The sequence below is a fragment of the Rhipicephalus microplus genome, chromosome X (assembly GCF_043290135.1).
Source record: "Rhipicephalus microplus isolate Deutch F79 chromosome X, USDA_Rmic, whole genome shotgun sequence".
Lineage (NCBI taxonomy): Eukaryota > Metazoa > Arthropoda > Arachnida > Ixodida > Ixodidae > Rhipicephalus > Rhipicephalus microplus.
In genome coordinates this window covers 388,397,196-388,418,854 of record NC_134710.1, presented here as the reverse complement: position 1 = coordinate 388,418,854, position 21,659 = coordinate 388,397,196, and the positions used below count along the sequence as shown (strand labels likewise).

The following is a 21,659-nucleotide window of genomic DNA, read 5'->3' as shown; positions in this document are numbered from 1 at the left end:
GGAAATGCAGCCGCCGCAGCCGGGATACGAGAACTGCTGGGCCAAACGTAACAGGGCACAGGTAGGGCAAAAATTAAAAAAAAATCACGTGTTGTTTTCTTAGTAATTTGGGAAGGGTGTGACTTTATGCATGTTTTCCACATTTGTGTTTTTTAAGCAACAATAATTGTGGCTTAAAACCAGTTTTTTCCTGAAGAAAGTAGTTGAAGAAACGCACGCTAGCGAAAGCCCCGCGTATGCATGCTCTGTGCTTACGATATGTTTTTCTCAAAACACACACGCACACGCACACACACGCACACACACACAACACACACACACACACACAACACACACACACACACACTTCATGTACAAAAATCAAAGTGCCGCTTTAGAATCAACGGTGTATAGAAAGTTGTCAGGTAACTTCTAAGGCAGTCCGAAGACTGTGTGTGCTTTTATATTCACACTTCGTCTTCGCAGTGCATCAGTTCGAACACTTTCAGATCCTTGCTTCATTACACCTTGGGTTGGTCGTGCTTGTCGATAAGCTTAGATGCCCGGGGGTCCGGAAGGCCTTCGGCAAGGGTAAATTCCGTGGAAATAATCTATACAGTTCTCTTGTTAATGTGCATAAATGCCACTGACGCGCATAAATGCCACTGACGCTCACCGGCGCTGAACGCTAAACAAGCAAGCTCTTCATTGCTGAACCTTGCAGGGTCTCGGAGTGGAGAGTGTCGCGCTCTTGGAGTGAACGGACACAGTAAACGCCGTCGGAACGACCCAAACAACAAACATTTATTTAAGTGCTTTTAGATCGACGATATCGTCACTCGAATTATAATACACATCAATTGTGATCAATACGCTGAATAACCTTACACAATATTACACAACACTCAATAAACCTAACATACACGAGAACGCACACAAGGCGGCTTCGCCAACGCTTGACTCACCACGAGAGCCCACGGCAGACGACCCGCGGGGCTAGTCCACCGCAGACCCACCGCTAGAGACAACCGTTCGCGCCAACCGCCACCCGCAAAAGAGAGACCCGCTCGTCTCTCCCGTGCCGCCACCTAGGCTTGACGCCAGGCGTCACTGCCGGCGCCACCGTTCTAACCATGAGAATGATGGTGTTGATAAATGCTCGCGAGCACCACGCCACCTACCGCTCGGTAGTTGTGAGCTCGGAATACGGCCAATGCGCGAAACACATGCGCCACGAGGGCGCAAACAACTTTACAGGGGATGTTAGCATGCACCACCACAACCTCTGAGCTTTTTTCAGCGCCCGTCGAGGCGAGTCACCTGTGCGGTGACAACGAGCATACTCTAATGGACATTATTATTTGTGAACAATGAAAACGAATAGCGCGTGCGAACATCCCGGTGTAAGTGTTGAGTTTGTGGGAATTGAATCGCAGAGTGTTTGCGGCGTTTAGGTTTAGAGTCACAAGGATTGCGACATTGGATATTGTTCTTGCATTTAACAGCCGAAATTCAGAGATAATTGTACTGAAGCCTGGCCACTACAGTCAACTTGCTGGGTAAGGTTGACCACACTCGCCAATACATTGCAGATAAATCTGCGTGACATCTCACCAAAGAAGCAAGGCAAGCATTACGAGAGGCTCGAAAGTGAATGTTGACTTCGACTATGATACAGTAGCTACAAGCTTAGCAAGCTTGTAGCTACTAAATAAAATAGTTCAGCAGTGTTTGTGACAAAGTGTAATCGCTTTTGAACAGTTTTCTAACATGAAGCTCTGTTTTACCAAAAGAATTTTTTTTATTGCTTAGGGACCATTATTTGCTATGCATTCCAAGGTAGCCAGTTTATTTCGTCTTGTATTCAGCATAAATACATACAGTTACTGAAGAAGAATCGAAGTTATGCACTTAAAAGTTTTTGTGTTGCTTTGTTTACAAATTTTCATTGATGCCAAACAGAAATGTTCGGTCATAGTGTTAAGCAATTCGCAAAAAGTCTAATATTAGCCAGATTTGAATATTCATGCTTCAGTTAAAAAGAACGTGAAATTTGAAAAAAAAAAATGTATGTGGATTTTTTTAAATATCGATTCTAGTCACAAAGAAAATGGTACCTCTAAAATGACCATAAATGCATGGGACGTGTCAGGCTTACCCTGTGCCCCCATGTGCACTTTATAGGCACTTTAGGTGCCCGGCTCGTCGTCTATCCGTGTGTCGGATTCGGGTTCAAAAAGGAGCGCTCAATAGAGGCTTAAGACAAGGCCAGTAATACTTAAAACCGGACATAAATAAACTAACAAGGCCTCAAATGATATAACAGAAATAACAAAGAGGTAACCGTAATAAGTGATTTAAGATCGCCATAAACTGGTACAAAAAATGCTGCTGACACCCACGCCGTGCAAGATAGGGCGCCACCGTCTCGTCAAATGTGTGATTTCTCCTCCCACCGGCGTATCTCCGGTGCCTTCGTCCCTACGGCTGAAAAGGGAAGCAACCCGACGGACCACTCGCTGTGGGCGGCATGCATCTCAACTGCCGTAATGAGCAAGAAGTCTATAAAACGCATCAGAAAATAGCGCGCATGTCTCATGCCAAGTTTGCGAGTCTTCCTAACAACATTCTACTCCTTCCGGGGAAATCCAGCATGCTTACCCCAAACAGTGCCGTCGTTGACGACTTGGTAAACGGAGTAGTTTCAACTCTACGAACGGGAATCGCTGAATGCTTGAGCTATACGCAAGAAGCGTACGTTGGGGTCTAGTTGGTGAGACGTAATTGAAAGGAATTTAACTGAGCTGTAGACGAGACACCAGAAATGAAGTAGCCAGGACGATGGCAGAACAACTGGTTTATCGAAACATACGTGACCCTTATGAAACAAACTAAGCGCGTGCGCAGTGGTAGTCATGACCACGTGGGAAGTTGCATCACCTCTAAGACCCCTATCTACAAAAAAAAAAAAGCTATGCGCTTTCTTAGGTGGCGGAGATGCATTCAGCACACGATTGAGAACAACAGCGATGGCTGCAGAAGTACTTTCTTTAATAGCTAGTGGTATCCTGCCTGACTGTTGATGATAGCATCGCTTTGATTACTGGCATTAGCCAAAGTGCCAGCTCCCGCTTGGGCCTTTTGCGGTGAACTGCTGCGCCGCGCTGCTGCTGCGCCGGATTCGCGACTTTCTGCGCTCATATTTGTGTGCAAGCTGTGTTCTGGCCGCTCTGTTTTCGTTGAAGCCACAGACAGCGTGAAGGTCGCTTCACTCGCTGCCGCGACCGCGTTTTGTTACGCCAGCAATTTGTCGAGTTTCGCCAGGTCGGATGCGAAGTGAGTTCTCTGCTAACCGTACTTCGTATAAAATTTCATTTCGTCGTTGTCGAATTCACTGCCTCGCCTTTTGCCGCAAAACTACCCGTTTTAGGAGTATTGCACAACAGTCACTCGTGCAATATTTGCTGCCTCGTGGTTTTCAACCCATTGCACTGTCTGTTTAAATGGCGAGAGAAATCGGAAGCTTCGCCTGATTGAAGTATATATATATATATAGGTTGGAATTTCGTTTCGGTACGTCAAGTTTTGACTATGTATTTTAAGTGTGCGTGTGGACGCCGGCACTGTTGTGCAAAAGGGAGACTGCAGCCATCTCGTCTTCCTCTCCACTACTTTTTTTTCTCTTTTACTTAACGAGTCATTCATTTCGCATTATTTTTGCGAAAGAAGTCTCCTATCAAGAAAAGCAAACACGCACATAGTACTGGCAAGAAGCACGTGTTGCTAGCATTCCTATTACGTTCATTGCTTCATTCTGTGGCCTATATAAAGCGCCTCCCTCGCTTGCGTCGCTATTTGTATATTCATTGAGCTCCTCCTCTGAGCTGATAGGACAACCGGGCGTTTTCTACACACAGATGTTTCCGATGGCTTTTCACGGAGCCGCGCATGGCTTTTTCTCCGTTGTGTTTTGTGCACTCATTTCCCGATGCAGCGTCCGAAAGGCTTCGCGACCGTCGCCTATAATACACGCCGCCAAACGTGGGCCACAATGAATGCCGAGATTCACTGCAGCCTCTTTTGTCGTCCCCGTGCCCGATCGGCGCCGGTCGTTGCACGATCATTAAGGGTGCGCTTCATCGGAGAAGCACACGTGCGTAACGATGGCGCGAGTTCGGGCGGCTACAGGGCGTCGTTCCGTTTTTCAACGCCATTCCTTAGTTTTTTGCGCTTTGTCGCTGGTGTGGAAGCGGTGCTATTCGCTTGCGTTTATAAAAACGAGATCGAGCGGCCTACCGCGAACGGTGGATGACGAATGATTCTACACTTTTCATATACTCCGTCCCCGCCGTCTTTCGCTTAGTGCTTAGGTGGTCGAAATTTCCGGAGCCCTCCACTACGGCGTCTCTCATAATCATATGGTGGTTTTGGGACGCTAAACCCCACAAATTTAAAATTCGCTTAGTGCTTGTTTTACCAGTACCACCTGCTACCGATTGGATATAGTTTTTGGTCGTTCTTGCGCCCACCTTAGAGGGGAGCGGTAGCGGCATGTGTACGGAATAGTTTGTAATATCTGGCGTTTTACGTGCTAAGACGACGATATGATTCTGAAAGACGTGATAATGAAAGGTTCCGGAAATTCTTACCATCTATCATTCTGTGACGTGAAGTGACATCGCATATGAACCTCTGTAGCATTTCGCCTCCATCAGAATGCGGCCAACTTAGCCGGAATAGAACAAGCGATTTTCGGGCCAGTAGCCGAGCTCCGTAACCACTGTGACGCAATTGAAGTGGACGGGGGGAGAGTTTCTCGAAACACACAACAATCACTTCACAAAAAAAAAGAGAGAGAGAGAAGCAAATGTATACTTTATGAAGAACAAATGTGTGGGCCTTGGTGAGCGAGGTTTAGCCCGCAGGTGTACACACTGCATTGGGTGAAAACCAGCAGAAAAGGTTGCTAATGATCAGTAAAAAAAAAAAAAAGGTGTTGTAGAAGTTTTTAGTGGCCGGCATTCTCTGGTTCGGCCTTTGTTCGAGGACTGCCGCGTCAATAGCTTGAAGTATAGTATTCTCCCTATGCGACATTTTCCACCATGCCATTTCGCGTGCAAACAGGAAAGCGTTGACGCCTGTTATTGGCATGTAAAATGCTCTTTCAACCGAGCTAATGTAGCTGTATTCCTTGTGGGCTGAAACTTTTGCCGTCGTCTTCATGTTTCGCAAAAAAGTCCAAATCGACTGCATTGACCCGCGCACGTCCCAGAATAACGCAGCGGAGATGAGACGGGGCTGCCGTGGTGGTTCAGTGGTTGCGAGGCTCAGGTGCTGACCCGAAAATCGCGGGTTTGAACTCGACCACGGTGGTCGCATTTTGGTGGAGCCGCAGTGGTCGAAGCGCACGTATCGTACGACATGCAGCCGCGTTGAAGAATGCCAGAGAATCTGAATTTCCGGAGCCCACCACTAAGGCGCCCCTCATAACGATATCGTCGTTTTGGGACGTAAAACCTCAGATATTGTTATTAGTAGAGATGAAACAAGCCGGCCAACTCGGTCGCTCGAATGGCACATGCGATAACATCGCCCGTGCGCAAGACCTGCCGTCGATGGCTCCTCAGGCAGAGAAACGCCTCGTCGGTCTTTCGTCGGTCGAAGGATTATGCACAAGTTCCGGTGGTAAAATGAGGGCGGGCGTCATCTTGTGAGCAGCGACAGCGAACATTGCGGTCGTGACCACAACAGACATTGGTGTACGACTGTGCAGCCTTGCACGTGCTGCGCGAGATCGGATCGAGAGGAGTTAGCTGCAGTCCTTACTTGTAAGAATATTCTAATTTGTTGCTGTCGCATTCATTCCTTCTCGCTGTGGCGAGACGACAGGCAAACACGTGTAACGCGCGTAATCGAGCAACGTGCGTTTCTTCGCTGTTTTAGCAGGGACCTTAATACGGTACCGCTTACGATACTATATGCGAATCAACATCGCCAGTTGCGAGTTGTGCTCGACGTGTATGGTAACAGGGGGATATTAGCGGTGAATCAATTCAGCTCTTGCAGAATAAAACAGTGACGTCTTGGTCATGACTGCATAGCGTATTTGCGTGTTCGTGAGTGTGTTAAACCAGTACTACTATAATACTCCAATGAAAGCGTAGGGCGTTACGTGCAGTATGTGAAGTGTACGCGGACTTCTCCCTATTTAACACTGTAGAGCGAGCAGCAAAAGTTAAATAGAACTGTAACTGAAGCGCACGCCATGAAAGCCCCTAAGTTTGCTAACAATCTTGTGTGTCTGTTGTTCGCGCGCAGTTTTTCACTTCGCCGCCGATTCCATTCCACGAGCGAGGTGAGAGACGTGTTCCGTTTTGACAAAGTCCCCCGCATGTGTACCGCAGAGTCCGAAAAATAAGGGAGTGCTTATTTGGGGAATGTGCTTTTTCGGCCGCGTGGTATGCGCGCCACTGTGCGTAACCGATTCACCGAGACCCGTGTCGCTCAGATTTAGGTGCACGTTAAAGAAACCCAGGTGGTCGAAATTTCCGGAGCCCTCCACTACAGCGTCTCTCATAATCATATGGTGGTTTTGGGGCGTTAAACCCCACATATCAATCAATCAAGCTGCTTGTCCACCGTAATCACGCCCGGGTGCCACAAAACTTCGCGTTGTTGTTGTTGCTGGATATGTTGTTTGATGTATCTAGAAAAGCGCAGGAATTGTAAAAATGTCGTATAGCAGTTTTTTTTTTTCATGCACTGTTACGTTTGGCTCGGCAGTTCGTCTTCGCAGACGCCATTGTGCGTGAGCCGGTGTGCGAGAAGGCTTTCTCCCCGATATCGGCGCCAGGAAGGAAGCGCAAAGCACGACGCTGTCCTGCAGGTTGGCCAGGCAGTTCGCTGTGATCAGGTTACGAGGAACTTGACGGAACCATCGCGAACAAACCTTTTGTTGAACGGAATCGAACAGCGTGAGACGGCGTCACTGTTGCAGTTCTCATGAAGTCAAACTCTCGAGACAGCCATTGTCGCCTACGCGAGGTCGTTACAAAGAACCAACAGTTCGGAAACGTGGGAAGGCGTCGAAGTAGCCGTTCTCAGGGAGCGAGCACCTGGCCTGCCGACTTTGAGAAACTTCTGGAAGTACTGTAGCAGAACGCAGCCATGGACCGCTGCTGACGTTCGTGACTTTCCTTCTCCACAGAACTCTACCTCCTCGCCCGGCGAGGCCTTCAAGGCGTTGGCCGGGTGCGTAATTTTTCGTGTGGTGCGCTCGTGAAAACCATTGGACATTTTCACCCACGTTTTTCTTCTCACGAATGGCCCAATGTGTGCACCCCTTTTTGGTGGGTGGACCACTGCGACTTCACTTCAGCTGATTCGTGGCAACAGTGGTCACCGCCTTCCTCGGACGGACGTGTGCAGGAAACGACGGGCTATAAGAGCCGAAGACTTTTTGTACATAGGCTGAATCTGAGCTGAATCTCGGCTGAATCTCTCTACAGTTTCATCTTTCTCAACATGTAAATAAACCTTCGTTCTACCTCCAAGCATGCGTCTCCTCACTGGCGAGCATCGGCTATATATGTGGACGACGGTGGGGAGCCAGATACTGTAAAGAAACCTGCCGTACCTGCCACTGACCTCCTCGAGCCCTTAACAGCACGTAGGCAGCTTTGTATACCCAGTTCCGCAAATCACTGGATATTGGCGCTACTAAACAAGTTTTAAAGGGAAGTAACAGTTCCTTGTGTTTTCAGTAGTAATGTACTAATTACGGTTGCATGCCCACAAATGTAGGTGCATTGCTTGGTTTAGTTTTTTTATTTATAATGGTATCTTGACATCATAGTTACATTTCCTATTTGCTATAATATAGCGCTTTCTTAGGGTAATAAAATGGCGGGTGTCTTCCCATGTGAGGAAAAACAGACTTTAAAAGTGTCTGGAAAACTGACACTAACTCTCGCGAAGTGATGTTTCTTATGTGTACCAACAACACCTTACCAACAGCACCTCTTGCTTCACATGTACTTGTTTTTGTATATGAAGACTGCTATTGACGTTGACAGACTGTTATTTCCACCTCGAGAGCTGTGAGGAAACGACAGTTGCGTTTGTTGGTGGTAAAACACCCAGGTTTGTGTGTGTGTGTGTGGTATAGCGCTCAGGGTCCACTCCTTCGTTCAGGCGTTTTGCCTTGTGGGATTTTTCTTGCGCGCCTTCACATCGATAAGCTCTCGCCATCCATCATCGACCTTCCTCGAGCATGGCTGACGACAGCTGGCGGATTCAAATCACACTGCACACTTCCACGGGCGTGGTCAAATCTTATCGCTTCACCACCTTTCGTATAGTGCACCTTTATTGCATATCTTTTTTTTTTCCTTCATAGAGACGGTGATGAGAAACCCATTCGGCTCAAGTTCTTTAAGGATCGGAGAAGGAAGTACGCGAGAAAATTGAAGTGCTCAGACGCAGCCCCTTTTGAAGAGTACTTCATTACACGGGACTTAATCACTATGTGATGATAGTAAAGCGGTAATAGATTTATCCATAAAGTGATAAATATGGCTGTGTTATAATTTTTCCTGTTTTTTCTGACACATTTAATGTTTCCTAGCCTGGTTACAGTTCAGCACATGTTCCGCGAGTTTTGTCTGGTGCGAGTTTTTTTTTTCTCCCTCTCTCTGTACAGGCCGCCTTTACCTAGAATTATAGCTTGCTAGTGGAATGGGATGGGATATCGTATAATGTCATTGGATTGGATTGAATGGACGAATGAACGGACGCTGTTAATGACTGTTTGGTGATGCTTGACGAGTATGGCTAGCGCTGTAGTTCAGCCCCCCCCCCCCCCGACCCATTCTCTAAGATTTATTTCTGAGTGCAAGTAATTGAAGTAATTGGTTTCACAGTGCGTGTGTGAGGAAGAGAATGCTAAGTGGCTTCTGCTCGATTACTGCTATAAAGTCTGCTGACGGAAGGCAATCGGCACACTTAACTAAGCGCGTAAATTTTGATGTGCTCCCGTCCACAACACGTGCCTAGTTATGCGCTGTTAACCCTTTTTTAGCAGCCTTTGGGGGTGATTTTATTATCTCGCTGGAGGTGCTGATTTTGGGACCTTTCCAAAGTGCACTTGTCTTCCGTATATTACAGGGATTGATTTTTATACATTTGTAACGTAGCCTTGGTGATGTTCACTGTTGCATTTTTTAAAATCTTAGTTGTCTTCATGGACGTTGGACTTCCGCCTCTTCAGTAAATTAACCCATGAATTTGGTATCGCTATACTCCGTCGGCAACTTCGCAAAAAAAAAAGAAAAAAAACGAGAGTGAGAGAGATATATAATCAGCTCAATGTGAGCGCTTGGGTGAGTTGGTAATTAATTGTAAAGAAAATTTTTAACAGCGCGGAAAAAAGACCAATGGACAAAGGGGAGTGACACGGACTAGTCAGAGTAGCTTCATTTCTCCTGTTCGTGTTTTTTCCACGCATTAAATAAATTTTGTCTGGACGGAGAATTTGTTCGGAAAAAAAAAAGTTTGAAGCACGCGCAGGTGGAATGGTGGAATGCGATAGCGTGGACGTTCGCAGCGGCGCGTTTGACGTTGTCGAATGTCGACTGCGCTTGGCAAATAGTTTGTTTGTGCCGATTTTTTCCTGCAGTACCCTACGTTAACAAATCGGCCGAAAAGAAAGAAACGACTGCGGCATGTTCTATTGCGTGTGACTGATGAGCGTACCCGTCACTAAATTGCATTTGTCACCAGAGAGCCGTTTGCTCTTCCAATTGTATCGAAATACTCGACGGTCATCGACTATGTGTACGGTTCTAGTTCCCTCGAGGTATTTGAGCGGGCCGCCAATATAATACTTGCGCTATAGTAGGCGCCGATCGAAGAAGAGGAAACCCCGGGAAAAAAATGGTGATGGACATTCGAGGGTATTTCGATATATATATATATATATATATATATATATATATATATATATATATATATATATATATATATATATATATATATATATATATATATATATATATATATATAGGGTGTCCCACATAACTTGAGCCAAGAATTTGAAAATGATGAAACTTCAGTGGCGAATTTTTATTTTTATTTGTACTCATACTAATTGATTAATGTTTTTAATTACCCACTTTTTAAATTATGGGCTGGACACCCAAAATATGAACACTGAGCTGTAGAACACTTTCAGAAACCACCGGCTGAATTGTTTCCTGAAGGGCACGTCTAGCGCTGTTAATTTTTCCGCGTTGTAAAGAAAGTCCATGGCAGCACTATAGCAGTGCGCTTGCGCTCTGTCACACGTCTTCTTTTCACATTTCACGGGCTTTCTTTACAACGTGCAACAAATAACAGCACGAGACGTATCGTACAGAAAACAATTTGGTTGGTGGTTTCGGAAAGTGCTCTACATCTCAGTGTTACTACTTTGAGTTTACAGCCCATATATAAAAATTAGGTAATTAAGAATTAATACTTAATTAGTATGGGGAGAAATAAAAAATTAGCCTGAGTACCTGCAGGCTAGTGCGAGTAGTATGCGTTTGGTTCGATTCTCCGCTGAAGTTTTTCATCATTTTCAATCTGTTGGCTCAAAATATGTGGGACACCCTGTATACAAAGTCCACTGAGCGCAAAAGGAAGTCAACATTGACGCGACACAAATTTTTGGACGACTTCTCTGACGGAACATAAAAGTAACGAGAGCCGCTGTGAGGGCGGGGTGGGGTGCGAAGGAGTTTGGGTGGTGCGATGAATTAATGGCAGTGTTCCGTCATTGCCTGCTCCGAATTGCATTTTTTATTCCCCCTGCGTTCAGTGTTACATTGTAGTGCACCGAAATAAAAGCATGTTGTGTGAGAAGGAAACGGCAGAAGAGCAGCGCCCCGCTCATCGAGGCTTTCTCGTCGAATCGGCTTCCTAATTTTAGACAGCAGAGAAAAGGCGTTACCACGATTTTCTTCTCTTGGTTTGGGAGTTGTGTGAAAACAATGGTTTTCACTATCGGCAACGCTTATCGCGAGAATCTCTGGCTTATCTACGAATTGTATGGGTGCGTGCGCGCATGTCTATTCTTTGGATGGAGAGACGCATATATATATATATATATATATATATATATATATATATATATATATATATATATATATATATATATATATATATATATATAGTGAAATACAAATAATAGGCAAGAAAATAAAGAGAGCAGACGAAGTGAGCCGTGAATGTAAAAAAAAAAAAAAAACGCGGGAGGCTTGTGCGGACGTGCGCTCCTATTCGCGGTGCCACGCACTCGCAAAAACTGAAACGATAGCGGAAGGAATCGATGCGCCTTCGCAGCTTTTTCGGTGTTTTTCGCGGTGGGTTTTCTCGCTGCCGTCGATTTCTCGTTTTCTTCGCGACCTCTGTATCCGTTTTGATTGTTGCCCCTGTCTTTTAGTTCGGGGGCGTGAGTTAGTGGTGAGATAAAGGCCACGGTGAGGGAGGGGGTCGCTCACTTTGTCATTGACTATTGCTAACTAGGACCGTCGTATGTCATTTTTTATAGACAATAGTATTTTTGGGGGACCTTCGACGCAAAAATTTTGGTCTGTCTGTCTGTCTGTCTGTCTGTCTGTCTGTCTGCACATTTGTCTGTTTGTCCACCCTTAACGGTACCCTAAACGGCACCAAAGGTTCCAAACGATATTCCAAACGGCCGACCTCATCCGCAGCACGCACCAATATTGCTCAAGGTTCAGCGTTCATACTTGTGTGATTGTCAATTAAAAAAGCAATTATTGCGCAATCTGAGGCACCCTAATAATACGTCAATATTGTGTATGTGTATTTTTTACTAAAAAAGGCATACATAAGTCATTCTAATGATCGTAGCGTTTATCACGTTGCGCTGACCATGCAACGCTTACACGAAAAGGCAAGTGTTTGCAACGCTTTGCTAAGACCACACGGTGGTGGCACCAACCCTTCGCCTTGCGTTCTACACCTTATCACCTCAGAGACGGGTGTTCACGCCGCGCACTTTGTTTTCTAAGATAACTGCCAGATAGCGCTCATGTCTCACGTGTGACGTGACTCGATGTGCTCGTTCGCCTCCGCTGCACTCTCGAGGCGCTCTGACGCAGCGCCTCCAGAATACCATTCACCGATTTTCTAGCGCAGAACATCAGATAAACGTTTTGTTCACTCTCTCCAGGTGCAAGACTATCGTCTTTCGACGACATTTGCAGTGTAACATGCAGATATGGGGCCATTTTTTTTCCTCGTCACATCTTCCGGGATGTTTCTCTTTTTCCGTGCGCCGGATGTCGCGGGGAGAAGGGGGGCTTTCACTTATCGGCCGCCCGTTTGTCGGGCTGATAGGGCCGTGTCGCATTCGTGTGCTCGATGACTCACTGTGTGTGGGCCATCTGGCTTCCGCGTTTCTCCGTGGGTGCTCCTGTGCCCTCAATTCGACGAACGCGCCGCGAATCCGCTTAGACTGTGACTTTAACGCTTTTCTACTAAGTCTTGGACGGGGCATAGTTTTTGGCCTACAAAGAGAAATATTGAAACGTGTACGCTTCTGGCTGGATCGAACGGACGTTTCACGTAAGACCATATAATATATAGGTAGGATGTTTGAAAATTGTGTACATTTTTTTCGTCCACGCATTCTTCGTTTGGAACAGCTATAATTGACGCGTACACAGTTTAGCCGAAGCTCTGCAGGTATTCGATAATTTGTTAGTTTGTGTAGCACTTCCAGTTTCGCAGACGCCGATTTTCCCGATGACTTTTTACTTATTCTGCTGTCGAAGCGTCTGCTGTTAAACCATTAGTACAATGATTAATCGAAGAGGCGTCATTGATTATTCGATCGAGGATTTGTAACTGGGGCGTGGCCGTAACTAATACTGCTAACCACCATCATCACCACCACCGTAAGGTGTATCCGAGTCACGACCTTGGGAGGTCGGGCAACGCGTATACGTATGCGCGTGAGGCGGATCAATTTCACCCGCGAGGGGACCGCGTGATTCATTAGCGTGCTCCACCGGCACTTCCAGGTCGCTCTGTACTCTGGTCAGGGGTGAGTAGCCCGCATGCGATGGTGATACTACTTAGGATACGAAATCTGCTTCCTTCTCTGATGTGTCCACTCAGTTGAACAGATTCCATTCGCGCGCACTTTCTATCTTTCTCTTCCTCGAGAGGTGCTTAGATAGATAGATAGATAGATAGATAGATAGATAGATAGATAGATAGATAGATAGATAGACAGATAGATAGATAGATAGATAGATAGATAGATAGATAGATAGATAGATAGATAGATAGATAGATAGATAGATTTATTGAAAGAAATACCACGACAGGCGAGGAAAAACATGTTCACTCGTGCATGGTTGTGTTGTTCGAGTTTAGCTGACTGTGCAGATATCGTAGGCAATGCTCTCGGTAGCTGCGATTCTTAGGTATGTGACATTAAGCTTGTTATATAGTGAATGCGGTTGTGTGCGTTGACGTGTGGTAATCAGGATGCGTTGTGTTTGGCAGATGCAAATAATTTTATATGTTATCGTAACTGAAACGCCGATGTACGACGTAGTTGTTATATCATGGGTATCGTCCCTAGAATTTACAGGTGAATGGTACCTCGCGAAAGCACCGACTGCAATTCTTGAATGATTTGAATCCCAATGGGAATAATTACAAGGCATTTTTAATTATGGTCTTTTTCAAATTAGAAGATTGAGCATTTCTCTTCGCCGTATAAGCACTGTCCACCTCTTCGTGTATACGCCGGGTCACAAAATGGCTGTAGAATTGTAATCTGCCGCATACAAGATTGTGCGAAAAAATTGCATTCGTAGCCTTTGAAGTTAACCACGCTATATCTGTAAGAACTAACTACCTGGATCCGTCTGTATTTTGAAGGTGCTTGCTATATATATATATATATATATATATATATATATATATATATATATATATATATATATATATATATATATATATATATATTAGTTTTCACCCTCGCTTGCGCTTTCTATCGTCGTCTTCTTCTCTCTTGAGACATCAAGTGTATTTCCCTAATTCGTAAATGGTCAAATGATTATGGAATGTCTGGTGAAGAATGCGCGCATATTCCCTCTTGTCAGATTTTCGAACGTCTTGTTTCCTTTCGCGCAGTCGGGCATAATCAAGCTGTTCGCTGACTATACGGTTGGCTTCTGGCCTCCGAAAACGGAGTGAAGACATAACGTGAGCGACATTCAATGCTTAGTCGTCGGAAGGAATCTCGGGTACTGCGCTGTGCAGCAGGTGTACTGCCACGTGTTTCGTTGTCGCAGCTCGCGCAGAGCCAGCATTTTTTTATGGAAATGTACATAACAAACTGAACACACCAGAACGCAAATTTAAGCTTCAAGCTAACTTTGAACATCTCTTCCGAGAGCCAGACTTTCTTCTTTCTGATCGATGTTGGGGAAACTTTTTCAACCCAAGTCCATTACGACATCGCGTGCGTCTGGCAGTTTAAAGAAACGTGCTGTACGTTCACGCAGGCCGAAGACGCGCCACTTCCACGACGGCCCAATGCAGCGCAGGCATGACCATCCGAAGATTGCTTCAAGTCACTTCTCGCTAGCTCGTTGCAAAAAGAACAAAAAAAGAACACAAAGAAAGGCGCAACCGTTTACTACTATGCACGGCAGCAGAATCCGCCGTTTCGCGAGAGCTGTCATCGAGAAAATACGGCGCGGTGTTTGTTTTGAACGCGATAGTGAGAAATAAGTTCCCTTGACAAAAGAGAATCGGAACGCGTTCGTAGGCGCGCGCGTGGTAGCGGCCCGTTTGCAGCGCTGTGCGCGGCGCATTCTTTATTAATTTATTCTGAATGCCTTCGCCCGTGCTTTCCTCATTTGTGCGTGGAACCACTCCGCCAATCTCTCGCGCCGTAGTTTTGACGCTTGGCGTCGCCTTTCAGCGACTTCGAGCGTCGTCCTATTAGCGCTCTCGAAAACGTGCCGCGAGTTGGACGCAAAGCAGGCGTGTTTGTTTTCTTGAAGCTTTTCTCTGTTTCCGTACGGAGCCAGAGAGTTGGGGTGCAGAGCACTTTCAGACGCGCCGTCGGGAATCTTCGTGGCGCGTTTCCTTCTTTCGCAACGGTAGCCGGAACGCGACGCGCCTCTTCCGAGCGAGGTAAGTGTGCGAGCGTCTTCAACTTTCGCGACAGAGCGCCGCGGAAAAGTGCTGGTGCGCTTCGACGCTTTTCCGCCAGTTTTGTCGCGCCCTGTCTTCGGCTGCATGCATGCTCGCTCGCTTGCGTCAACCAGTCGTCGCGTCATTTACGGTCCCGGCGTACATTTTTTTTTCGTAGGTTCCATAGTTGCAGTCTCCAGGTGTATATCTCTCTTCATGTATACGTGGCGTGTCTGGTTGGTATTATTTGCTGACGCGTTTTTGTACAGTGTCTCGGTGGTGTTGCGACGATTCCGGTCTATAATTTATCCTGTATGTCGCAGTCGCCCCCTTTCGGTTGTGTATAAATTGCAATGGACAAGGTGCGCTCGTTACTCACCTTTGTCTGAGTGATCGTGTTGGTATCACCCACGTCCACAAGCAGAATGTCCACAAAAAACCTGTGGTTTTAGCCAAAAGCAATATTGCTTATACTGCGCGCACGCGTATCACACACCTCTTCTCTCCCCCTCTCTCTCCCTCTCTCTCCCTCTCTCTCAATATCTGTCTGTCTGTCTGTCTTTCTGTCTGTCTGTCTGTCTGTCTGTCTGTCTGTCTGTCTGTCTGTCTGTTAATTCTTGTGTGAGAGTTGCGTACACGTGCAGTCGAACACTGACATGACGATATTCATAGTGCGAGAACAAAACGATGACACAGCGACAAGAAGGACACGAAGGACACGAGCGCTCGTGTCCTTCTTGTCGCTGTGTCGTCGTTGTGTTCTCGCGCTATAAATATCGTCATGTCATACCAACTAGCCCGAGCTTCCACACGAACACTGCACGTTCTGACCGGTTCAACCAGTGACCGAGGAAGCTTCACTTTGTGGAACGACACCATCTAGCTTGTACAGGCTTGTAAAGCAGACCCCAGATTAATATTCTAGAACTCACGAAGGCTTATGTTGGTTGCATGATTAAGAAATGTATCATTTTGATTAGAGGCAGAAGTATTAGATGCCATATAACGAACGTTTCCCTCATGAAACAGAATAGACGATCGTATTTCATTGGCTTGATTACTATAGTGAGGTGTTCACTCTAGATGTGCTCGACCCTGTACGTATACTCTTTATGCCATGTTGAAGGCTGAACGCGCTCCACATGGGCACACACGAGCCTACGTATCAGCGTGTGGCGGCTGAAAGGAACGTCATTGCCGACGTATTTTCGTTTGAAGTGTTGCTCAGATGAAGGAATATGGGATGCAGAAAAAAATTGGCAGTGTGCGAATAGTGATTTTCGGAACTGATTCGAATACGAAATGAATAGGGATGACATCGAACCGAATACCATTACGAATCAAATGCTGTTAAATTAAATGGCGTTTGAATTTAATTGGATTGAATAGTAAGAGAACCGTCTTGAAAGCAGTCCTAGAACTTCAATATCATTTGACAAAAAGTATATATTCACCAGGTTTCACCAAAAACGTTATGGTAACTTTTACCTAAGTCAAAATACCTCAATTATGAGAATATATGTGAGTGCCTGCAGTGCAATTATCGCCTGCATTTAAATAAAATTGAGGAAAAAAAAAAACTAAGCAATTCTGTTGTAGAACCGAAAGGCGGGTGATTTGGAACTTGTTCATCCTGGGCAGCGCACAAAATGAAACACACAAGAGAAGGGAACAGGACAAGCGCTGGTCTAACAACTGAGAATTTCTTTAAGCTGTTTAAACACAAAAAAACAGTGCGCCACACAAGATTACACCCGATTGATGAAACAGATTTGTTGTTATGTTTCCTTCCCGTGTGTGTTTTCATTTTGCGCTCTGCCCACAAATAATAAGTGATTCTGAACCGAACAGCACGAATACATCTGAAGCTGTGATGAAAGAGACGGACCAGTTGTCACAGCATGGACATCAGCACCAAAAGCATGTCAACATCAGTGCTCTACCTGCTAGGGCAACTTACGACAACACAATGCTTCTGTTATGCATGAAGCTGAATGCTGCCGTATCCCCCAATTTCGGTTATTACAAGATGGAGACAGAAACTTGTTAATGCGACGCAGCTGCAGCATGGAAAATTCCGAGTAAGAGTGGAGTTTAAAAATGAAAAAATGCCTTTGTCTGGTAAAAAATTACGACAGTCTTGAAACCGAGCTTGGGGTATGTGTACATTGGTAATTTAGTGATGAAAAGAAAATGACCTTTACTTATTCACGTTGAAGTCCGTCGCCGTGTGGCAGTGGTTATATATGGTGCTAGGCGGCTGACCCGAAGGTTGCGGGTTCGATTCCGGCTGCGGCGTTTCGATGGAGGTGGAATGGTATTGAGGCCCGTGCACATACACTGTGCAATGTGAGTTGACGTTAAAGAACCTCAGATTGTCAAAATTTCCGGAGCGCTTCACTACGGCGTCACTCATAAGAAAATCTTGGTTTTGTGACGTAAAGCTTTAAATATTATCATAATATTGATCATGCCGAAGCGTAGCGCGAGCAAAACAGGACACAGTGAAGAACACGGGGTACAGAATTTCTGTGCTATGTGTTCTTTACTGTCTTCTGTTTTCCTTGCGGCATGCTTCGAAATGAACATATACAAGCTCGCCCAGTACTCTATGTCAAGTTTACTCGTTCTAATGTTTCGTCGTCTTGGGGTTCTCCCATCGGTGTTGACTATTGAAAAAATATTCGCCATTTCGATTTGAATATGTACTACTCGATTTGCTACTCAAATCGACGAGAAAGCCATTCGATTCGCCGTTCGCAATTTTCGGATATTCGGACACCCCTATAGATAAAAAAGTTTGCAAGCAACTAACCTTCATGTTGTTAGATTTCCTCGTGGCCAGCGGTAGACGGTTCCGTTGCTCCGAAGGCATATACAGATGCGCTATGTGACAGCATCATAATCGATGCGATGCGTACAGGAATAGAGGCTGTGGGTGTCTTATAAGAGCATGGGCTCTCATAAGAGAACACTCCTTTGTGTAATGCTGGAGTGATGCAGTTCTCGCACCGTGTGCTTGCAGCACAGAATGTCTTCATGTACGACGTTCACAGTTTCATCGCAGCTCTTACTCGCGCATTGGTGTGCTTCTGTGGACACCATTGCTTTGGAGGTTACAATTGGGATAATACATACATGTCACACTGCCATGGTGTAGCTCGTGCACGTCATCGATTCTCAGCAAACGGCCCGACTGCGCTGGATCATGTTGTTCGCAGTTTGATTTCGACTGTGGATGTCCTGGCCACTTCCCTTGTGTTTTTAAAAAGTTGCACCACTACTGTTTCAAACAACTCCAGGCAGTCCAGAAGTCTCACGACGGGGCGGTGGGTGGCTTGGCCTTCCCGTCCCGACGTGGGAGCAGCCCGTGGTCTTTCCTCGGTGACTTCTTTGGGACCTCAATAAAGTTTAATACCTACCTACACCCTAACAAGAGGACATATCAAGATATCCCTAAAACCTATTTGACTTTGTAAAAATCCTGTATTCACCCCGGGTGCTATGGAATGTTTACAGATGTTCGACTGGACCGTGGGTGCGCAAAAGTTAATTGGGTATGTGCTGAGGTGGCTTCACAAGCCTGTAGTCGGTGACGGAAAACTGCCTTATTGCAACGGGTTGAAACTGTAAGGCGCTAATGAGCCCCCAAAACGACGATGTGAACGTCAATGCGCTTGGGGTATCGTGTTAGCATGTGCCGGAAGGATACTCCATAAAATACCAGTTGGTCGGCGTCAACTACGTCAACCGACACCGACACTTTTTCAACCGACACTTTTCAACCGGCACAACCGACACGTCAACCGACACAACCGACACGTCAACCGACACTTTTTTTATGTTCACTTCTTTACGTGCGGAAAATGGGGACGTTTTTTTTACAATTTAGCCTTTCGGTGATTCTGCACATAACACGGATCGGTGACTACATCAGCGAAATACGTTTTTATTAAAAAAGAAAAGATGCCAAAGTTTTATTTAGTAAAATGGGAATCACAGTACGCCAGGTTGACGTAGGTGGTCTCTTGTAAAATACGCTGTGAAGTGGGTCAGCAGCACATCCTTATCGTCATCGTTGTGCGTACACCCGCGTATCGTGCCAGAGCCTCTTCCCAACCATCCTTCGCTACACGGACGATATTCAGATGGCTAACAACTCTGTATTTGCTACACTGACAGCGGGCAAACAAAACTTAAAAACTTAGCGCAAAGCTTCATTGTCAATGACGACAGGCTTACATGTGATTCGGTGGCGAACCTCTACCTTCGTCTCGTTGTGAGGCAGCTATTTTCAGGTAATTACTGTCATTGCAATAATTCGGTAATTATGGTAACGTGTACAGGGTTTTACACACTCGTCTGATATTGTTATGCCCCAATTGGTTTCTATCAAAGCAGACACATGCAAGAAGTTATAGCAGTGGCAGCAATACTACAGTAGTACACTGTAGCAATACGATATTCGGACACAAGCCTCCAACATGGGGCCGAATCGGTAGCATCGTCAAACCTCCGACAGATGGCAGGAATTTTGCATAAGTGATCACTAAGGAAGCTGTAAGTGACGTAGCCAGACAATACTGGCGTGGATTCACATTCCTTTATTATGCATTTTCGCGCTCGTGTTTGCATACGTGCGCGTTTTATGTGTAGATACATACCACATATGAAAATTACGGGTATAGTGGAGGGTGTAGTTGCCCCTCCCCCGTGTTGCAGGGTGTCCGTCGTCTGACCCCGTCCCCCTTACAGCACCCCCCCCCCCTTCCGCTTTCTTTGAGCCAATCAAAGCTGAGGATAGCACGTATACCTATGCTGCATCAATCTGCCTGATCGCGTCGCCAAATGCTTTCGGAGGCCTCTTCACCGAAGTCTTGAAATCCTGCCTGCGCACTGGAGGGTCGAATGGATTCTTCCAAGTTCATTAATGTAGCGGATATACGACGCACGCAAGATGAGAGTATCGCACTCGTGCTAGAAAGCGAGCGCCCGCCCACCTTATCCCAGATTGCGTGCTAATATTCCTACATAGTAATATCCTGCATAAACGTGCTGAATAGCTACATTTCAAATATCCGCCTCCATTTTTTCTTCTTGTTTTGTATTCCCGGTCTGTTAAAGTGGTGTTGCATATCTACATAGTTTTCATACTTGTGTATTAACTTAATCCGTAACTGCAGCATCATTTCTAAACTAATTAATCATAATAAAAACCAATGAACCTTTGAACATATATATATATATATATATATATATATATATATATATATATATATATATATATATATATATATATATATAATGAGATCTAACAGACAATAATGCCGAGGACAGTATAGGGGAAGTTATTATGTCAATTGTAATGTAAATGTGAAAAAATAAAAGTGGGTGAAAAGATAACTTGCCGTGAGCAGAAACCGAAACTGCGACCTTCGAATAACTAGTTCGATGCTCTACCTCTGAGGTATACCACGGCGGCTGTCGCCCCAGCCACTGTATATATATATATATATATATATATATATATATATATATATATATATATATATATATATATATATATATATATATATATATGTGTGTGTGTGTGTGTGTGTGTGTGTGTGTGTGTGTGTGTGTGTGTGTGTGTGTGTGTGTGTGTTACGCAGAAACAAATAGCATTTTTTCCATAGTGGAGTAGTGGAGATCCGTGTACACATAGCGACTTTTCTCGTTTCGGCCTCACGCGTCTTTAACAGAGTAGATCAGCCCAAGTAAGCGTATCAATGTTAATGTTTGTGCCGCTAACAAATCTTGTTTTGCTTCTCTTTTCTTCCTTTTGTGCAGTTGTGCCTGTGCCCCTTTTCGAATGCGGCCTGGAACCATAAGTGCCGAAATACGGTGAGTGCACGCACGACCCGTTGCTTGCGCGTTCTTCTCGGATATAACAGTGGCTGCGCCGAATCCGCATTACTTTTAATTGTGTATGTCAATCGGTGCGTGATATTTATACCTGTGGATGTAGGCGTACGGAGGATTTTTGAAACGTGGTATATACATTGCCGACGCCGGCATTTGCATCTTCTCTTTGCTCTTCAGTGGAGAATAAATCTATAAGGCAAGAACAACAGCAGCAAAATTTGTGCATAATAAACTGAGAAGCAGCGACTTTCGAAATGCGCGTGTATCGAAATTGTTAAGGATTTAAGACATAAAAAAGGCAATCAGCGGCACGGATCGTATGCGCAAGTGGTCGAGATAATACGCCGGTATGATTAGAATTCAAGACGGTTTAAACAAATGTTTGTGCTTTATACTTCGTTCTCAAGTTTCGTACTTCAACCCTCGAGCGCTGTGCATCTGCGAAGTGCGTCTGCGTGCGCGCTTAGCAGGCGACCACTTATGCCTATCCCGAGTGGTGAGAATATCAAAGCCTCTTGCCGCGCAAGTGCACAGCTTTCCCGAAGTTG

At 45.4% G+C, this 21,659-nt stretch overlaps 1 protein-coding gene across 1 annotated transcript in view; it reads left to right on the top strand.

Annotated features, from left to right (window-relative positions):
* Positions 1-21,659, top strand: part of MCU (mitochondrial calcium uniporter) — a 298,312-nt gene that overhangs the window by 158,626 nt on the left and 118,027 nt on the right. Inside the window, exon 2 of the mRNA XM_037413340.2 lies at positions 21,037-21,090. Within this exon, the coding sequence (XP_037269237.1) occupies positions 21,037-21,090 (54 nt within the window). The remainder of the gene's footprint in view (positions 1-21,036; positions 21,091-21,659) is intronic.